At 40.9% G+C, this 19,100-nt stretch overlaps 4 protein-coding genes across 10 annotated transcripts in view; 2 read left to right on the plus strand and 2 right to left on the minus strand.

Moving 5' to 3' along the window:
- The window catches only part of LOC119121608, a 408,423-nt gene that overhangs the window by 319,604 nt on the left and 69,719 nt on the right, over positions 1-19,100 (minus strand). The gene's annotated exons all lie outside the window — the stretch shown is intronic.
- On the plus strand, positions 1,389-12,649 carry rnf24 (ring finger protein 24). 5 transcript variants are annotated; one of them, XM_037263523.1, is made up of 8 exons: positions 1,389-1,912; positions 2,711-2,757; positions 2,836-2,916; positions 6,707-6,856; positions 8,331-8,373; positions 8,734-8,775; positions 9,434-9,513; positions 10,215-12,649. In XM_037263523.1, the coding sequence occupies exons 4-8, from the start codon at positions 6,714-6,716 to the stop codon at positions 10,354-10,356; spliced, it is 450 nt and encodes a 149-aa protein (XP_037119418.1). In that variant the 5' UTR covers positions 1,389-1,912; positions 2,711-2,757; positions 2,836-2,916; positions 6,707-6,713; the 3' UTR covers positions 10,357-12,649. The 5 variants fall into 5 exon arrangements, with proteins under 5 accessions (XP_037119418.1, XP_037119437.1, XP_037119410.1 ...); XM_037263542.1 differs by lacking the exon at positions 2,711-2,757; XM_037263515.1 differs by lacking the exons at positions 2,711-2,757; positions 2,836-2,916.
- LOC119129778 (circumsporozoite protein-like) lies at positions 12,994-15,327 on the minus strand. Of its 3 annotated transcripts, none has more exons than XM_037263168.1 (4): positions 15,136-15,327; positions 14,363-14,433; positions 13,833-14,282; positions 12,994-13,745 (listed from the first exon to the last, which is right to left on the minus strand). In XM_037263168.1, the coding sequence occupies exons 1-4, from the start codon at positions 15,252-15,254 to the stop codon at positions 13,297-13,299; spliced, it is 1,089 nt and encodes a 362-aa protein (XP_037119063.1). In that variant the 5' UTR covers positions 15,255-15,327; the 3' UTR covers positions 12,994-13,296. The 3 variants fall into 3 exon arrangements, with proteins under 3 accessions (XP_037119063.1, XP_037119064.1, XP_037119062.1); XM_037263169.1 differs by having other exon boundaries at positions 12,994-13,438; positions 13,553-14,282; positions 15,136-15,326; XM_037263167.1 differs by having other exon boundaries at positions 12,994-14,282.
- On the plus strand, positions 16,197-18,005 carry LOC119130047 (claudin domain-containing protein 1-like). The gene is made up of 2 exons (XM_037263553.1): positions 16,197-16,478; positions 17,455-18,005. The coding sequence occupies exons 1-2, from the start codon at positions 16,295-16,297 to the stop codon at positions 17,673-17,675; spliced, it is 405 nt and encodes a 134-aa protein (XP_037119448.1). The 5' UTR covers positions 16,197-16,294; the 3' UTR covers positions 17,676-18,005.

The raw sequence follows: 19,100 nt of genomic DNA on the forward strand, positions 1-19,100 counted from the left end.
CATTTCATTGCGACCACACTTAAGCTAATTTAAAAACAAAATTTAGCCAAAAGAATACTGCGGCAAATCCCCGTAAATGGAAATAGGCATTTATGTTCATTCAACTAGAAAGATCCAACAGAGAATATACAAATTCTGGCCAGTAACTGGAATTCAAACCCAGAATCTCAGAGCCAGTTGCTTTAACCACCATTTTGCATTTTGAATTGAATGGTTGAGTCTAACCAATAATTCATGTCTCCACTATATAACAATGAAATTGTTTTTGTGTTTTGCGTTTACCAAAGGAAGTTCAAATTCACTACAGGTGTCAATATTAGCTGTAAGTCAATTGAGGTGATAAGAAGAAAACTTGTCATTTGACAGGCAGCATCTCAGCAAACGGAGGAAGTGTAACATGGTGATAATAGTGATCTTCTCTCCAATTCTTTCCAAAGAATCCTTCCTTTGAGTAGGTACCAAGCAGCAGCCTCCTCCATGGAGGGGAAGGAAGAGCAGAATCCGTCTGCACTCCTTCAATGGGGCTTTGTGGAGGCTGCCACCCCCTCGGCCAACCCTTGGCAACCTATTCAAGAGTGTCACATGGGACATCTCACAAAGCGGCCCTGTCACTTGCACCCTCATTGACATGCGCTTGCAGTGACAACATTGGCCAATGGGCGTGCTCCTCCACTCGATTCAAAGGGAATGAAGTGCCGGACTGGGTGGCCAAAGTGTGGCTTCCTGGATACCGTGTTCATTTTTCTGTGGGAGGAAATTGTGAGTTGGCAAAGGATAGGGGGGTCAGGGGTGCTCGACACCTTCAACTGAAGGTTCATGTGACGCACGCTCCGGAAAGACTATTGTAGTCGCACTGAAAATAAAATAAAAGCGCTAGATCAGAGCGTCTCAAAGTATGGTGCACATACTTCTCGTTATGGTACAGGAAAGAATTGCTGCGGACATTCATCCATTCATTATCTAACTCCTCAGTTTGGTTGTATTTAACTTTTTCAATTTTGCATAAAGTTATAGTAACTTTAAAATAATGTTGAACATACTTTGTAAGAATAAACCCATTCTCATTTTCGATGAACACTTGGGCCTATTACACTACTGTATTTTATTTTCGGTCGTGATTGTGGTACTTGGAGCGCGACGATGAGCCTTCATAAACGATTGTCGCTGTCTCTTCAGGAGTTGGGTATAATGATTTTCAGATGGATTAATTGCCATTCAGTAATTTTACATCAGCCACAGTAGACCACTAGTATAATTAGTATCATCTAATATCATCCATCCGTCACATTTAAAGCAGATTTTCTTTTTCCACAAATATTTGAACGCAGCATTGGTTCGAAACCACTAGCGCGCCCCCTTCTGGTTGATAGTCGCCACTCTTTTTGGCATCATTACCCGCAGACACGCCGCGCTCAAAACAAGCCAGCAGCTCTACGCGCTCAGCTCTCTTCCTTGTCAGCTGGCCTTAGTGGGAGGAGGACGTGTGGATTGAGTCACTCGTGGAAGCTCTGTTTAAAAAAAACAAAAAAACGCACACGTTTACGTGCGGAACGTGCTGCTAGTCTACCGTTCTCTTCATCTAGCCCCCCTTGTGAGAGGAGACGTAAACCAGGACGACGCATCCTTCAATTCCACGCGTTTCTGCATCCTTTTTTTTTTACTATAGAGACTAACATCCCTGAGCCCAGATTTTTGCAAATTATTTTATTAGTTGTAGTAGTCACAGTTAGTAGCACCGCCACAGGCGGACGTACGTGATGAAGTCCCCCCAAGCCGCGGCATTGGGCGACGTCAATTTCAATTGAGGATTTTTACAGTTTATTTATTTACCTCCGCGTTCTACTTGAACTTGCAGACTACAAGAGAAACTGAAAAAGAAGACAACAGCGACGTTTTGCAACGTGCCTATTTGGTGAGTGAGTGGACATTTCTTCACGACCTCTTTCACTGACATAATTACTACTAGCTAGCTAACGTCACTTGGCAACGAGCACCGATGCTACCAAGCTGTTGAAAAAAAAAAGGGGCACTTAAACGTCATCAAAACGCTCAACGATTCATGGATGACTTGTTTTTGTTAATGTGGACTGAAACTACGCTTTTGCTTTTACGATGTGCTGATTCCCAGGGGGTTTATTGAGCTAGCAAGCGAGCCTACGCCCCTACGTCCTAAGATTTGGTCACACTCGGCCGCTAATTAAAAAGGCCAACTTGCATTGACGGACGACCTTGTGTGTAAAATTCCTCCTTGGGCTATTTGTCCTAGTGGTCAAATGTCAAACGGTGTTGTTTCCATTCTTGTCGACGTGACTTAAGCTCATTGTCATCATCATGTCACAGTGACCCACACAATATTAGGTACACATGCTGGTGAAGTAAGCATATGAGTTGCCATTATTTGCTTTCGGTGTTATTGGTGGCCGACATATTAAAGCAACACTAAGAGTGATTTGAAAATCTGACCCACAGTTCTGATGGTTGGGGTTTCAAACGTGACTTTCATGTGGAGTTTGGGCAATTCTGAGTCTTTGTGTGTGTGAGTGTGAGTGTGAGTGTGAGTGTGAGTGTGTGTGTGTGTGTGTGTGTGTGTGTGTGTGTGTGTGTGTGTGTGTGTGTGTGTGTGTGTGTGTGTGTGTGTGTGTGTGTGTGTGTGTGTGTGTGTGTGTGTGTGTGTGTGAGAGTGTGTGTGTGTGTGTGTGTGTTTCTCCAGGCATGCAAACTCCATTTGACATTTGAACCCGCAAAACCTTTTATACGGTGAAGCAAACACACTACCCTCTGCTCCACTGTGTATTTTATCGATCCTTTTATTTTTATACCACTTGTCCTTATTAGGGTCGTCGGTGAGCCGCAGCCAAACCCTGCTTGACTTTGGCTGAGAGATCCAGACCACCCTGGACGGGTCCAAAGTCATTTGTAGGTTTCATATAGCCAAACGACAGTCTTTATCGAACATAAAATGCATAAAAATGCATATTTGTTTTTTATTTAGTGTTAGCTCGTCAGTAAAACATTACAACCAGTCAAACAAAATCACATATATGCATTCAAATACAAGCGTGTGCTCGTGCTAAACATGAGACTCACTGATAGCGCACCACAAATGACTTGTTAGGCAGATTTAGTACCAAGAACAAACTCACCAATTGCTGTTTTGAAGTAGCTCAAGAAGGTACGTTCAGTACCACAGTACGTATTATTTATTTCATTTCATATTTATGGTATGACATTTTGGATACTCCCTACAGAAAATGACATAACCTGACATCTCACAGCTGCTGATGGGTGTAACATTGCACAGAAGACATGAATTTAACAATATGAACTTACTATTGCATAATGTTCCAACCTTGTGTTCCTGGAGATGAATTACAGCTTTGAAACAACCATTGTATCATTTTTTTAATAAAGCAGCAGATGATTGATCATTTTTGGACTTGGATTGCTCGTCACAGGTTTAACAAATGAAGTCGTTCATCTAGTACCTTTGCGGCATTGGAGCAGTTTTGGGAAGGAATCATGTAGGTGCCACTTAGTGTCTCAGTAAGGTGCCGCTGTTGTTTGAGCACGCTCCGTTTCTAGCAGACTCCTGCAAATGTTGCTCCGGTATGTTGAGGGTTCCTGTAAAGTGTCTGGTGCTACAGAAATAACATCTGCATTTTTTTTTTCTTTTGGAACAACTCTAAAATTAATTCCTTGTCTCCATCCGTTTTCTGTGGAGCTTATTAATATAATCATCAGTCTGCTCTTGTCGAGGACTACAAAAAAAAATCTGAAAAATTTACGGTTGAGAGGTTGAAGTTCTGACGATTCGGCCATGGAGTTTAACAAGTTCCTCTCGGGTATGTTTATACGATCAGGTCTGCTTCTGCAATCACGCCGGTGGGAGGCTTTTATATTGTCTCTGATTCCTTAATGTTCCGGATTGATCTTAGCTTGCGGTTATTGCTGGCTCCAGTAAATGTGTCATAAGTTATACAAGACCTTCCTAGAGTGCTTTCCCAGCTTGCTATCTCATCTAAGGTCATTCTCATTCACACGATTGATTTTTCAAAGATCGTCTTTGTTATCGACATACCAGAAATGATACACGTAAAGCCGTCCCGCTAAGTGTTTGTTCGCCAACGTGGTTCGATCCGACATTACACAGCTCAGGAAATCTATGTTGCCCAACCTTCCACTTGACACGTAACCTACATGCTCGGACATATACGACGTATTGTATAATCGGTTTCACCCTATTTTTGAAATAGCTTTTATGCAGGAAGGAACATGTATGCTGAGCAATACTCGTCCTTATCTTGACACTTGCATACGATGTACTATAGTTCCTTGAAAGGTTTCTTCACCAATAGTGATCTTTTTTTTTTTTTTTTTCGGTGGAGTAATCCACGACTACAGTTTAAAGTAGGCCCATTGCGCAATTGGTCAAATTTGTAAATTTGTTCTCCCTTCACAGTAGCTGATAACCGCAGAACTGTTAGAACGGACAAATCTAAGCGTGACCTTGCGTTCATGACTCGAGAGGGAATGTAGTACTTCGACAGCCACGCAGCTTGCTGTAAAACATTAATCCATCTGCATAATTGAGGAACTTGATTTGTGTAGAAGGGTGAAAAGTTAAAAAAAAAAAAAAATGCTGGGGGGCAGCTGTGTGTGTCAGTTCCTCTTGTTTGTGGCAGCTTGTGTTACTTTCAGAGAGGCCACGCTGGAATGGTGGGCTTTGCTTTTGGAAAGGGGGGGGGATGGGGGAGCAGAAGAGCACATTTAGAAAAGGTCATGACTTCTTTTTTAGCGCTGTTCGGAGCATTATTACTTCTCATAGCCAATCTCCCTAACATCTATTTAACAAACACAGATTAGGTGTCTATTGCGCAGTAGCAATGCTTCTTTATAAGCGATAAAAATAATCAATAACTGTTCCCATCGCAAACTGCTATTTACTGAATTAACACTTAAAACCTTTATTGGCATTCAGGACGAGTCAGTCAGGTTTAACTGTTCAACTTAGCAATTGTGTTGCCTTCTGCGCCAAGCCACAATCTTAATGTGGACATGTCAAATAAACATTGGGACCTGCTGCATATTTCCTTGTTCTGCCTCTGAGGCACCGGTCTTTGGTCCAACCCTTAAGCATATTAGGTTTCAGATTTGCATGCTGCTAGTGGAAATTTCCACTTCTCCTTGGAGCTACTACTCCTGAACGAAATGCCTTGGAGGTAGGTGGAAATGACCTGATGTGGATTTTTTTTCTGGGGGGGGGTATCCCAACAAATCTATATTAAGGGTTTTGGAAAATGACCAATGTTTTGGTAGCTGTGAGTCACGCGAGGGTTGCTCTTGAGTGACAGCCTGGCATCATTGTTAAGTTTGATACAATTCAGTAATTCAATCCCGTGTCGCTATATTGAGACAGTGGAAACGACTGAGTATTTGATGACAATAAAACCTCGGCAGAGTCGCCTTATCGTCATTGACGGTGGCTGCAAAGAGTTTGTGTGCCTGCATTTGCTCGTTAATGAATGTGATGCAAAAAGTGTGTTTGTTATAATATGAAACTTTTCTCCCTTGAAGGGAATGTCAAAGCTTCTGTGTAAGGCATTTATAACAATTTGTAACTATATTGCCAATCGACCTACTTCAGGACCAAATAAATAAGCAAAAGGCATCCGGCAACTTCCTGTTGAGTTGCCTAGCCTAAGTTTGAACTTTGCCCTCCGAGGCGACCGACCGGGTTTTCAAGGCTTGACTCAGACTTTTTATCTCGGATTCTGATCCAAGTCATTTGACCATCGCCACGGTGTTGCATGTCTAGAATGTTGCCGGACATTTCCCGTCCACTTGGTGGAGACGGGAATCGTCTCCATTAGTGATGGCATTTTTTTTCTCCCGAGAGCAATACTGGTAAACATTAAATGATTGCTGTCAAAATTGTCTTTATACAGGGATATAATGAAGTTGCTCTCAGAAGGACAGATTTAAAACCTTGTGTAAATATGTCTTCTCCTTATCCCACCGCAATGGGTGCAGTTGAAATCCGCTGCATCATTTGGAGGTCAACGCACAACGTGGGCTCACATTTCGTTGCTTTCACAAAAACTCCCTCTGTCAGGATGTTTGCAAATGGGGGAGGATCTTTAGTCACTTTCACAAGGAGTGAATGTTTATTCCTGGGCTGTGCTCCTCCTTGCAAGGGGGGGAATAGACATGTCCAGTCATGTCCTTTTTCTTCGATTCTGGACGAGCCCCCTTGACTACCTTTGTTGATAGCTTCAGTCTTTATGGATTATGGCTTTGCATGTTTATTTGCGGGAAGCAGCCTCAGTTAACACCCTTGGTCAAATATTTGTAGAACACGTTATGTCATTCATTCATTATTCATGTGTTTTGTTGAAGTCATTGTATTCATTCGCTTTCCTGTCTGTTGACAGACACAGTTAGCTGTGTTGTTTCGTTTTTTATGAAGGACTTAGTTTACTGAACATATCGATTTAGTGGAATTGTGGTGAGGACGTTTGCCCTTGCGGTCAGGAATCGCTGAACTCATACACTTACATGTATTCCAATCTCAACTGTCATATTGAAAGTAAAATTCACTTGAATAGCCTTTTAGTTTCACTTTTTGTTATGACTAGTTGTTTCTTTGCTGCCCAGCGTGTACACGTATATTGTGATCTGTCTGATTGTGGACTCTTTTGCTTTACAGAACATCCATGAGCTCGGATTTTTCACACTACACTTTCAGGATGCCAAATATCGGGTTCCAGAACCTGCCCCTTAATATCTACATTGTTGTGTTTGGGACAGCCATCTTTGTCTTCATCCTCAGCCTCCTCTTCTGCTGCTACCTCATAAGGTAAAGACTTTTTTAGCTTGGTCATCTGAATTGGACATTGTGGAGTGTATGCGCCATCATCTCATTCCTATGCACAATGGAATAGACGAAAACAAATATTGTAAAGCAGTCAACCTTAGCAACCCGCAAGGTCAGCCACCTCTACAAATATTGCAACATGTAGCACGGCAGTGTTGGTTTTTCTCGGGGGGATCTAGTGTGATCAAGGTTCCACTGGCTTTTAGAGTTAAATAGAAATCACACTAAGGGCCCTATTTTTCATTTCCAGTGTAGGTTTAGTGCAAAATGCCGTTTTTGTTTTGTTTTTGGCGTTGCGAGCGTGAACACAGCCAAGTTGTGTCCTGGCCAATGGCAGCGGCTCCACTCATTCCTTTTTCCTAAATTTAATGCAGGAAAGGTTGATTCAATTTGTATTTCCCATTTAGTCATATATCATTGTTAGCCAATCGAGAGTAATTTCACCCTTTTGGCTAGTTCAGATGTCATTTCATATCGTATTTATTTTAAAAGCCTTATTTATCTGTGGTCGGGGTTGGTGGAAAAAAATAACTCCAAACTGAACAAGATAAATATATTATGGTTTGTTGAAATCAATATTTTGGAAGTGGTATTATAAAATGTGCATCTAGAGAGCCATGATAGTGTCACCCTGAAGCCTGTCCCCGACTTTTAGGAGTCTCTGCATCGTTACATGCTGACTTCTTCTTTTTTTTTTTTTTTAAATATAAATTAAGAAATGTCAGTTTTTCTCCGAGACTGTGCTGCTTGTTTTACAGATCCCTCTCACTCTGCAGCGAGAGGTTAAGGTTACTTGTAATGGAGGTAAATCTTACAAACCTACAAATTTCTCTTATACCTCTCGCTCATCCTTCCCCCTTGTCCTCCATGTTTATCGTCACTCTTGTAGCCTAGACGTTCCTTTTTAAGCGCTGTGCCTGTTCTCTCCTCATTCCGATGATTTTATTTAGCAGTTTTTATAAGGATCTACGGCGAGAGTTTCAAGCAAAACCGGGCCCTGCCTCTTACGTTGGCATTCATTATGATTTTGTTTTTGAAATTATTTCTTAGGAATGTAATTCTGCTCGTAAGGTGTTTTCTGAGCACAAACCAAACAGTTAGGTTTTTACTCAACCTGTAATTGGTTAATCCATTGCCAGTGATTCTCATGACCGCAAATCCAGTCATGTGGAACAAAAGCAACACAAACAACCTCCTCAACCGCCCTCTCGTAGTTGCGCCATCCCGAGCGAAATGTAGCACCTTTTCGATTTTGCTATCACCTGCTATCCATGTAGCATATCTTCAAATTGATGTCACGAGGCAAGTATTTGACAAGGAGAGGGCATTCAAGTTTCTATTTTTCTGTTCTTCCCCTCCACCCCGCACCCCCAGGATCTTTGAATTCTCTGTGTAGAAATGACGTGGGAGGCAAGTGGCTAATCGGAAGGATGTTTTTGTCTTTTCGTCTCCCCAGGTTACGGCACCAGGCGCACAAAGAGCTCTATGCATACAAACAAGTAAGGACTTTGAGAACACTACACACTGAAATCAAAAGAGAGGGTCTGTTTTTATTTATTTTTTTTAATTTTCTGTACACTCAACTTCACCTGGTGTAAAAGGGGAGGACAGCTGTTGTCTTTATTTACTTGCATTTTCTGACTGTGATGTCATCATAGTTACTTAAGCTCCCTTTTTAGTTGATAAATAGTGACGTCAAACCTAAAAGATGAGATAAACACAGCGCCACTGTTTATATTCTAAGATGGATGGTTGAAGTTGTGGCAAACCTTCACCCTCAAGTTATTGCTTCCTAAAATTTCAAACATTCTCTCTTCTCACTGTGACTAATGGTTTTCTTCTGCCGATATTTCTTTCAGGTCATTCAGAAGGAAAAGGTGAAAGAGTTAAATTTGCATGAGGTGAGTTGTCATCTTTCTTATTCATGGTCAATCAATTGAATAATGACACTATGGAAGAAACTGCAGTTATTTAGAATCGGAGGTCATTATTTGTGAGAATACAACCTTGAATGCATTTGTTGTTCATCTGCACTTGGGCATTGTGGAATTTTTTATTTATTTTTTTCTGCCTCGTTGTGTCCAACTGTCAAAACAAGCATCGGGAGTTTCTTGTTTATGTCATCGCTAACAGAGAGAAGGCATCTGACAGTGTCATGTGAGTTACTCGCACAGGCAGAAAGTGGTAGAAGACCACCTACGTTTTGGGTCCCACCCTGAGAAAGCGTGCAGCGCTTTCAATCTTCTCATTTCACAGTGTTTAAAATACCACAGGGGCCAGATGACCTGCGAGACTGTTTTTATTGTTGTCTGAAGATATTTGAATCCCTCTAAGGTCACAACGTTGACAGCACGATGACCTCTCGCTAAGCTAAGTGAACATGTGCCAGACTGAGACCCAGATTGGTCCTGTCCGTTTTCATTTGGCTTTGGGAGGGTTTATTTCCATTTATTATTTTCATCCAACCAAATGGGAAGGTGCGAAGGTGTTAGATGTCCTCTTAAGAAAGAAAAAAAAAAAATTCAATACAAAAATAAATCCTCGCTCGCTCTCTTGCAGATATGCGCGGTGTGCTTGGAGGAGTTCAAGCAAAAAGACGAGCTGGGGATATGTCCGTGCAAACACGCGTTTCATCGGAAGTAAGTGCAAAGCTTTGTTGTTGTCTTTTTTTCTTCCTTTTCATGTAGACACAGGGAAGAGCACAGGGAGCTTATCCAGTTCAGGGATGAAATTCAACTTCCTCATAATTTAATGTTTAATGTTAGCTTCAAATTGGAACTATTATGATGAATGTGTAAGGGAACACTGCAAAGCTGGTGACCACTTCACCAAGTTAACTTTGCCCCACATACTCGCACACACACACAGCCCGCGCCCTTTCACCTCGGTTGTTTATACCAGTATGACACCTCTCTTGGCCTTGAATGACTGCCACTAAGTGTGAGCATGTGTGTGAGTGTGTGCGCATTCCTTGTTCATTTTCCGTCATTTTAGTTTAAGCATAACCTATAAGACATTTAATTATAATAAACCTGTAAACACAGGGGGAAGGAGACTTTGAAAAATACGCGCATATTCATTTGAAATCACAGTAGTGGAGGGAGAAAAAAAAATCTGAATTTAATTGTTTTTCCAAATCATTCAGCCTTAATACAAATAATTGTTTTATCGATACATTTCCCGGGATTGACTCCAGCTCACCTGGAGCAGTTAGCAAAGGGCTGTTAGAAGCTCCATACACCCAAGTCAGGAATTTTTGGCGTGGCTTTGTATCTTCCACTTGCTGATCCCGACAGTTGAAACCAAGTCTGCATGACCTCCTCTTCTCCATTTGTGTCAGGTGCCTCATCAAGTGGCTGGAGGTGAGGAAAGTGTGCCCGCTGTGCAACATGCCCGTCTTACAGCTTGCCCAGCAGGCCGGCACTACGGAACCGCCAGTGCCGAGCCAACAGCCTCTGCCCGGTGTTGAAAACCTGGTCTAGTAGACCTGAAACCGACATAATGGTGACACTATTTGTACACACACAAATATAACAGTCGGCTGTATAGGTCCAATTTGTTGTGACTCTGTGGACCAGTCTGGTGAAAAAAGACACTTGGACTAGCTTCACGTTGACTCCTAAAAAAATATTTTTCACTTATCGCTTGGATTGCTCAGCAACTGGATTAACCTTTTCTCTTTCTTCATGGACACGGAAAGAACATTGATGCGGTTCATAACCAAAGCACTTTTATTTTTATTTTTTTTCTGTGGACACCAGCTGAAGAGCAGGACGACAACAAACACAGCAGCCGAGATCTACAATATATAATCTCTTTTTTTTGTATTTTATTTGATTATTATTTAATTTAACAAGCACTTTACAAGAAGTCAAAACTTAATTGCTTGCCATTGTGGCAGCATATGTTTTATAGCTAACTTTTGACCATTACTTCCACGTTTTGCGTAAAGCCTCACAGGTTTTCATTTTTTTAATTGGTCAACTTTGACTCGCATCATTATTCTCAAAGGGACAAAATAAGACTTTTGCTAAATGTTCGGAAATGTTTGCACGTTTTCATTGCTCTTTTGATGGTTTTGTATTCTGTCCAGTCTAGAAGTGTGTTCCACTAAATAACCAAAATTACCATATTCCCCCCCTCTTATAGTGGCTGTGCGGCAAAGGTGAGAGCACTAATTTACTAAACTCCAGAGAGTACGATTAGCGGTAAGACTTACAAGACTAAGCATGTGGCTTTTATTTTGTCATTCATCGATTAATGTGTGGTGTTAATCAGAGGCAAGGTCATTATCCGAGGAAAGATGGTACATTTGGATTTTGTCGTGCAATGTCTAAACGTGAGACATTGTGAAGAAAAATCGACAAAATTCCTTCGATGCCAAAAACCCGACTTCACATGATGTGAATATTTTTCAAGCAGTATTAGCATGAATGGAGCTAATTGTCGTTTGTTCACCTAAATATGTTTCATTGTATTTAATTTTTCGGGAGTTACCCTCTGCCCGAGTCAGCGCTCACTGGATGTAATGAAGCAGCATTTCCATTCACTCACTCACACACACACACACACACACACACACACACACACACACACACACACAGGATGCATGCTTCTCGAGCTTTCGCTTCTCGCTCCCTTTCTATACAGTTTCATTTTGTTTTGTTTGGACCACTGAGCCCTGCTTTTTTGTGTAGGTTTTTTTTTGTGTAGGTTTTTTTTTGTGTCCCTGGTTGTGAGCCGCTCTCACTAAAAGGGCTGATCATAAAAAAAGATATATAAAGGCACCATCAGTAACATCCCAAAAATTGAAACGCAATTAAAAGTTACATGGATGCAACTTTAAGTCAAATGTCTAAGAAAATTGGGAACAAGTACTTCTCTACATTATCCTTTCTGGGAACAAAAACTATATCCATTGCTTCCTTCACTGTTGCTTTAATCACAGTTTTCCCATATGAACATGATTCAAAGAGCCAAGCTCTTGTGTGCTTTTGTTTTATTCTGACTCTTGGTCAACAACTTTGGTCACGGACCTACACTTTGAAATCCTGATTTGAGAGAACAAAACGGCAAAATTGAACAAACAAATTAACAGTGTTTACTCTGTATTTTTCCATCACCACTTTAACGTTTGCATTGCTAGTGTATTGATACCACACGATCATTTTTAAACGGGGTGCACCAACCCCCACTCACCCACTACTCGCATACTAACTAGAGTATCATTTCCTTCCATCAATAAGTCTTGCGTCTTATAATGTAAACATCCTGATTCTAGTCAAAGTACTAATGCAATGAAAAGGCAGGATATTTTTGCATTATTGAACAAATGTTGTGTAAGAGAGCAAAGGGAATGTTATGCTCGGAATACAAATTGAGTTTCATTTGAATATTTGTGGATGCTTTAAGGTCAAGCACACGTTATTTATTCCTCTGTAGCTTTGTTGTGCCCCTCCCACACAACCCCCCCCCCCCCCCCCCCCCCACTAATAATAATAATATAAAATATAGCAACCTTGACTTACACAAATGTTCTGTTTGTGGACGTTCACAGACATTGTTTGTAAAACTAAGAATTCTGCAGCAGAATATTTTTGGAGACAATAATACCTGTACAGTATTTGTAAGCTCTATTTTTGTATCTTACTATTTTGAGAGGAAAATATTACGATTTTGTTCTCATCTTTTTATTTGTCTAATTTCATGGTTATTTGTTTTAAAAAGAAAGCAACTGCATGTGACACACTTGAACTGTAATAAACGTTTCCAAGATTTGAGTCCTTTTCAGCGTTTGACTGACAAATCTGATGTCTAGTATTTATGAGGCTGAAATTAAAAATAAACTTGCAGTTCCATCGCCATCGTGTGGCCGTATAGCGTTACTGCAACTGAAAACACGGCTGACTGAACGTCTGCGTGCATTGCAGTTTTCTGCTTGGGTAAGTACACGACTGATTGATTTCATGTTTCAGTATTAATGTTAATTTGGCCGTTCCACCTTTCCTCCTCAAGCAGGTACTTGGTTTTGCGTTTGAAATTGTCAACCTATATCGTTAACTGATATAATGGAAATGATCTACTGGTTTTGACAAAACAAAAGTCATGAAATTTAGTACACCTTTGCATAAATTTATTATTCATTTTCCTCAATGAATACCATTTAAATACGTTACAATAGCTATACAATATTGCCTTTCCATATTTTCAGTCACACGTACATATTTATAAATGGCAGTAGAAACTATGGGGAAAAAAATACTTGAACACGGTACAATAATCGACATATGTTAAAGTCTTGGTTAAAAATATTTTTCTCTTTTCAATGACAACAATAAAACACGCCATCATCCGGATCTTTGTTTCGACCAGTCAACGTGCATTTGGTGACATTTTAAATTAAATCAACAAAGCCAGTGTATTTACATGGTGTAGAGTTTAAGGAGTGCCACGCAGAGGTGACTTAGGAGAACCCAGTTCACGCGGGTTGACATGACAGCGGCGCTTGTCGTCGTTGGGTTGTTAGCATTTGTTGTTGCTCCAGTGTTTGCACTCCCAATTGCGTTGCTAGTTGCTACGTTACCAGCTGTGGTTGTTGCAGCGTTACCAGTTGTGGTTGCAGCATTGCCGGTCGCAGCGTTACCAGCTGTGGTTGCAGCGTTACCAGTTGTGGTTGCAGCATTGCCAGTTACTGCATTTCCAGCTGTGGTTGCGGCATTGCCGGTCACAGCATTGCCAGATGTTGTTGCGGCATTGCCGGTCGCAGCGTTACCAGCTGTGGTTGCAGCGTTACCAGTTGTGGTTGCAGCATTGCCGGTCGCAGCGTTACCAGCTGTGGTCGCAGCGTTACCAGTTGTGGTTGCAGCGTTACCAGTTACTGCGTTTCCAGCTGTGGTTGCGGCATTGCCGGTCACAGCATTGCCAGATGTTGTTGCGGCATTGCCGGTCGCAGCGTTACCAGCTGTGGTTGCAGCGTTACCAGTTGTGGTTGCAGCATTGCCGGTCGCAGCGTTACCAGCTGTGGTCGCAGCGTTACCAGTTGTGGTTGCAGCATTGCCAGTTGCTGCGTTTCCAGTTGTGGTTGCTGCATTGCCGGTCACAGCATTGCCAGACGTTGTTGCGGCATTGCCAGTCGCAGCGTTACCAGCTGTGGTTGCAGCGTTACCAGCTGTGGTTGCAGCGTTAGCAGTTGTGGTTGCAGCATTGCCAGTTGCTACGTTTCCAGCTGTAGTTGCGGCATTGCCGGTCGCCGCATTGCCAGCTGTGGTTGCAGCGTTACCAGCTGTGGTTGCAGCATTGCCAGCTGTGGTTGCAGCATTGCCAGTCGCGGCGTTACCGGCTGTGGTCACGGCATTGCTGGTCACAGCATTGGGCGTAGTGAGGGCAGTTGTCTGAGCATTTATGGATGCTGTGAAATACAACAAAATAATCAGACATGAGTTTGTATATCATCCTCAATAGATGTGAAGTGCAGGAATAAAAGCTTACCGATGAGCAGGAGTTGGAGCAGGATTAGCAAGAGCATTTTTTTCAGCAAATGAAATCTCACAAGTATATACCTAAAAACAAAAAAGGAAGAATGATGTTAATTTTAAAATTTGCGCAAGAAAAATTAAAAGAAAAATGGTCAGGGTTAAAAACAAGTTCTGTATATAGAATGTAACTTGTAATATAAAAGTAAAGTAAATACTTTTTTTAGTAAAGTCCAAACATTATACACATTTTCATGAGAAAGAAAATGGTACATGGAAGAAGTCTTTCTTCAAATGACAATGAGATTGAAATGGTAGTAGAAGAAATTCAAAACTAAACGAGTGAAGCTTTAACACTACGAGGGAAAAAAAGATACAAAGCTATTGGATTTAACAGGAGAGCAACTCGGAAATATATGGCAGTATTGTGAGGAAAAATATGTAGTGATTAAAAAATGTCATACACTTGAAAAATAGCATTTTTACAAAAAAAAAAAAAAAACATGAGGGAAAAAAATCTCAAATGTTTGCATATAAAGCAAAAAAAAAAAATCTATGTCTAGTCATTAATAATAATAATAATAAATTATATTTATAACGCACTTTATATTCGGGGGTATCTCAAAGTGCTACATGGCAGATAAAAAACAAGAAAACAAAACAAGGACAAGTATAAAACAACTGGACGACATTAGTATTATTAATAATAATAAAAACATGTCTTTCTTTTCTACAGAAATATGAAATCATGGTAACGGTAAAAAAAAAAATATATATATATATACTTACGCAGTGTTGACTTGTGTTTCTGCGTCTTGGATGACTTGAAGCCTGGTGTGTCTGATTGTGTGTGACTTTGACCTCTTTATAGGCCTGGTGACGGCCACCAAAACATGTATCGTGATCATTCCTTCCACCTTGCTCACCTTCGTCCTTTTCTTTTAGGGTTCATCGCATCATTGTGGCGTGGCCCCCTTGCAAAGCAAACAAGTGTGTAAAAAGACGCACTTGTACGCCAGCACCGTGCTGACAATGCCGTCATCGCAGATTCCAGGACGCTTGTCTACAGAGGACATTTGCGGAATGAGCAAAAAAAGTTGGGGACGCCTTTGTCCGCACTTGTCATGCATGATATCACACGTCCATCCATCCATTCACACCTCTTGATGTGTTTACGCACGTCATTGTGTTGCTGGCCGCAGGTTGGAGCGAAACTTGTCAAAATGGTAACTGGCATTACAAATTATTGATAATTCCAGAGCTTCTGGTGTTTAGAAATGCTGTTTACAAGTTCTAAATGGGTGGAGTTAGATAAGGTAAGATAAGAAAGGGAGTTTTCTAAATTTAAGCCCAATTAGATAAGGTAAGATAAGAAAGGGAGTTTTCTAAATTTAAGCCCAGTTATGTCAACAAGTAAAATAAACACTACAGTGACATTTGAGCTTAATGTATTCCAGAAAATAAAGTTTGATTCTTAAAAAGAGTTACTTTTTATAAGAAAAAATAGCACTATGCAATATTTCAGTTTTTGAAAAGAGACACAATCAAGTAGTCACAAAATACAAGTGCAAATATTTATTTTGTGACAATTTCAGCCTCTATTGAAGAAAAGTAAAGAGGAGTAAATTCACTAAAACTGAGTTTTTATTTTTTTTGAAAAGGTTTACAAGCAATTTGAGGGACTTGTACAAAATGTTCAATATAAAACATAAATTATACTTGACCAAATGACTCAATTTGTCAAATAGTTCTTCTCTGCCTCTTCTTGTTAATTTTACTGCATCTTTTTCAGTTGACCTCAGTGCTGCCTGGCATGTGGCAGCACAATGTCATACTACGCTGAAGGCGTCCAGCTCTAAATTTTATTTTGCCTGTCGAGAACTGTATGACATAAAAAAGATAGCTTAAAGATCTGCAGTATAGTGGGGACTCACTGTTATAGCCAACAATGCAATTGTCATTTAAGGGTCCTAATGTTTTAAATGTTGTTGCAGACTTGTGGAGGTGCCAGTTTCTCTTGCCTCTGGTATCTCTGGCCTTGGTGTTCCTGAGCGGCCTCATCGGCGTCTGCGCTTGCCTGTGCCGCAGCTTCACGCCCACCCTGGCTGTGGGAGTGCTTCATCTTCTCGCAGGTAAGAACACCGCTGGTAGCACCTCCACAAGGGGAAGTCACTGAAAGTCGCGCAAATTGCCAAAAAGTATTTATTGATTAATTTAAATGGATTTTGTCGTCCCTGCTGACATGAACTGCAAAAACATGGCTGTGAATAGAAAGGAGCTAGTTTGCCAAGCGCCTAATGTCATTTAGACCTGGTTACTTGATGTAATGTGCCTTATTTCTCTTTGGTCTATTTGATAAACACAATACCATCCAAGTTTTAGTCAGCAGATTTGACCTTAAAGCTTTGCTTCTAGACATAAAATTACAGTTCACAATGATAATCTAATATAAAAAAAAAAACCGAATTGTTTATTTGTTGTCATATTTGTATTATTTCATAAAACCCTGGCTTCAGGTCCCAGGGATTAACGTGCAAAAATAACTAAGAGTAAGGAAAAATAACATATATATAAAATAATGTGTATGTATGTATGTATATACGTGTATATACGTATGTATATATATATAGACTGATTTGAGGATTATTAATAGTTATTAATAATCCTCAAATCAATATTAATAGTTATTAATAATCCTCAAATCAAGTCACTGAGTCATAAAACTGTTCCACAAAGATTAAAAGTGTTGCAGTATAAAGCGTAAGGAGTACGGTTCTTGACCTGCCCAATATGTGGAGTGCCTTGAGAACTTGAGAGCCCTTCACAGATGTCAACTAATGGAAGGAAGTAGCAAGGACAAAACATTATCATCATTCTACGAGTGCGCTAGATCGTCTTACCAGTGAATACGAAAGAGAATACGAGTGCATGCACCTTAAGATGGATCTCGTGGATCTCAAAATACCTGCTCAAACGGCTTTCCATAACACGGAACCGGGCAGCACAGCTTCACAAAAGGAAGAGCAAAGAGCTTTCACCTCCGAGAGATGGACAGTCAATGCGGCGGCGTCCCCATGGCTGACATCCATCCCTCCTCTTCCCCGTCAGCTTTGTGCTCTCTGGGCAGCGTGTGCTGCTTCCTGGCCGGCGTGGATCTCCTCCACCAGTACGTCAGGCGGCCCGACGGGGTGGAGTCATCGCTGGGCTGGTCCCTCTACCTCGCCCTCATCTCCTTCCCGCTGCAGATGATGGCGTCTGCCTTGTTCCTCTGGGCGGCTCGCAGCCACCGCAAGAACTACACGCGCATGATCGCCTACAGGGTGGCCTAAAATGGCGGCTCAGAGCAATCCAAAGAGTAAGGCGGACGGAGGATGTTTGTAGCCAATCATCGGAAGTGCTGACGCTTACACAACATCCATTTGTGGTAATCGCTTCTTGACTTAATTGCATCTATGTAGCCTTTCCTCTAAGAGTGCATGCTGTATTATTTATGAAGTTGTGGTGTCGCTGTGGAGATTGCCTTCTTTTAGTTGTCATCAGTTTCACTGCTGCTCTTCACCTTGCCATTAACTTTTTGTAAACTTAATCAAATTCACAATGCTTCAAGACATTTTTCTTTCGAAGTTTGTTTCTCTCCAGCCTTGCGTGTGTCGTGTTGACAAAACGTCACTCACTTGAATTGTAACCACTTTTATTGCGCTTAACGTTTATTATTGTAGTTAATCTCAGTCAAGTGATTCACGTTTGATAAGCCGCTTGAAATGTTGAGCGGTCGCAACTGTTGTCAATTCTGGTGTCTAAGTCTTTTAAAGCAGGTTCACATTTTGCGGATGGCAAAAAATTTGACTTTAGTGTACTCTTGGGGTCCAAAATACCGTTTTTTTCCGTGTATAATGCGCCCCCATGTATAATACGCACCCTAAAAATGGCATGTTGATGCTGGAAAAAAGCCTGTACCCATGTATAATACGCACCCAATTTTTTTTTTTTTTTTTTTTTTTTTTTTTTTTTTTTTTTTTTTAAGTCCCAATGATCGTCACACACGCAGGGAGGCAATGGGTCCCATTTTTATAGTCTTTGGTATGGTCTTAACTAGGCTGGATGTATATTTTTTTGTTGGTGTTGATTTCTCCGACTGCCCATAAAGGCACCACCGCGATCAGATGAAAAGAGAGGAAAGTGACGTGCGGACATGTGAAAAAGGCGGCTCTGTATGGGAGAGACGTTGAAGAGGAATAAAAACACCCTTGGAAACCAAAACTTGCCCCTCGTGACTCGGAGCCGCAACAAATGTTTCGGATTTGTGTAGGGTACATTGTGAAAGCAAACGAGCAGGTGATCGAGCAAGCGTCTGATACGAGAGCATTGCGTTCGTATGGAGCGTGTTTGAAGTGAACAGCAGAGACGAAAGGAACAAGGCAAAGTGTTGTGAAATAAAATATTACCTGTAATACGCATTTTGTTATTTGCTGATTGTATTAAACTATCACATTCATTGTCAGTCAAGAAGAGAAGAGGACTATTATCCCTTCTTTGACGAAATGACCAGAGCACAGTACAAACACACTATTGTCGGTCAGTTTTGTTGTACCATGATTTTCTTAAAAAAAAAAAAAAAAAAAAAATTTTGTTTGAAAAAAATTTAAAAAAAATTTGTACCCATGTATAATGCGCACCCCAGATTTTAGGACAATAAATTAGTTAAATTTTGCGCATTATACACGGAAAAAAACGGTAATTGTTGTTGAATATGT

The sequence above is a fragment of the Syngnathus acus genome, chromosome 1 (assembly GCF_901709675.1).
Source record: "Syngnathus acus chromosome 1, fSynAcu1.2, whole genome shotgun sequence".
Classification (NCBI taxonomy): Eukaryota; Metazoa; Chordata; class Actinopteri; order Syngnathiformes; family Syngnathidae; genus Syngnathus; species Syngnathus acus.

What these genes read in the sequence shown, in the direction of transcription:
- rnf24 (XM_037263508.1), top strand. An exon ending in AGCTCTATGCATACAAACAA is followed by an intron (nt 8,374 to 8,733) that starts GTAAGGACTTTG and finishes TATTTCTTTCAG; the next exon opens with GTCATTCAGAAGGAAAAGGT. An exon ending in AAACACGCGTTTCATCGGAA is followed by an intron (nt 9,514 to 10,214) that starts GTAAGTGCAAAG and finishes CATTTGTGTCAG; the next exon opens with GTGCCTCATCAAGTGGCTGG.
- LOC119129778 (XM_037263167.1), bottom strand. Translation starts at nt 15,254, where the DNA reads ATGATCACGATACATGTTTTGGTGGCCGTCACCAGGCCTATAAAGAGG. An exon ending in GAAACACAAGTCAACACTGC is followed by an intron (nt 14,434 to 15,135) that starts GTAAGTATATAT and finishes TTTTGTTTTTAG; the next exon opens with GTATATACTTGTGAGATTTC. An exon ending in GCTCCAACTCCTGCTCATCG is followed by an intron (nt 14,283 to 14,362) that starts GTAAGCTTTTAT and finishes TGTATTTCACAG; the next exon opens with CATCCATAAATGCTCAGACA.
- LOC119130047 (XM_037263553.1), top strand. Translation starts at nt 16,295, where the DNA reads ATGCAATTGTCATTTAAGGGTCCTAATGTTTTAAATGTTGTTGCAGAC. An exon ending in AGTGCTTCATCTTCTCGCAG is followed by an intron (nt 16,479 to 17,454) that starts GTAAGAACACCG and finishes CTTCCCCGTCAG; the next exon opens with CTTTGTGCTCTCTGGGCAGC.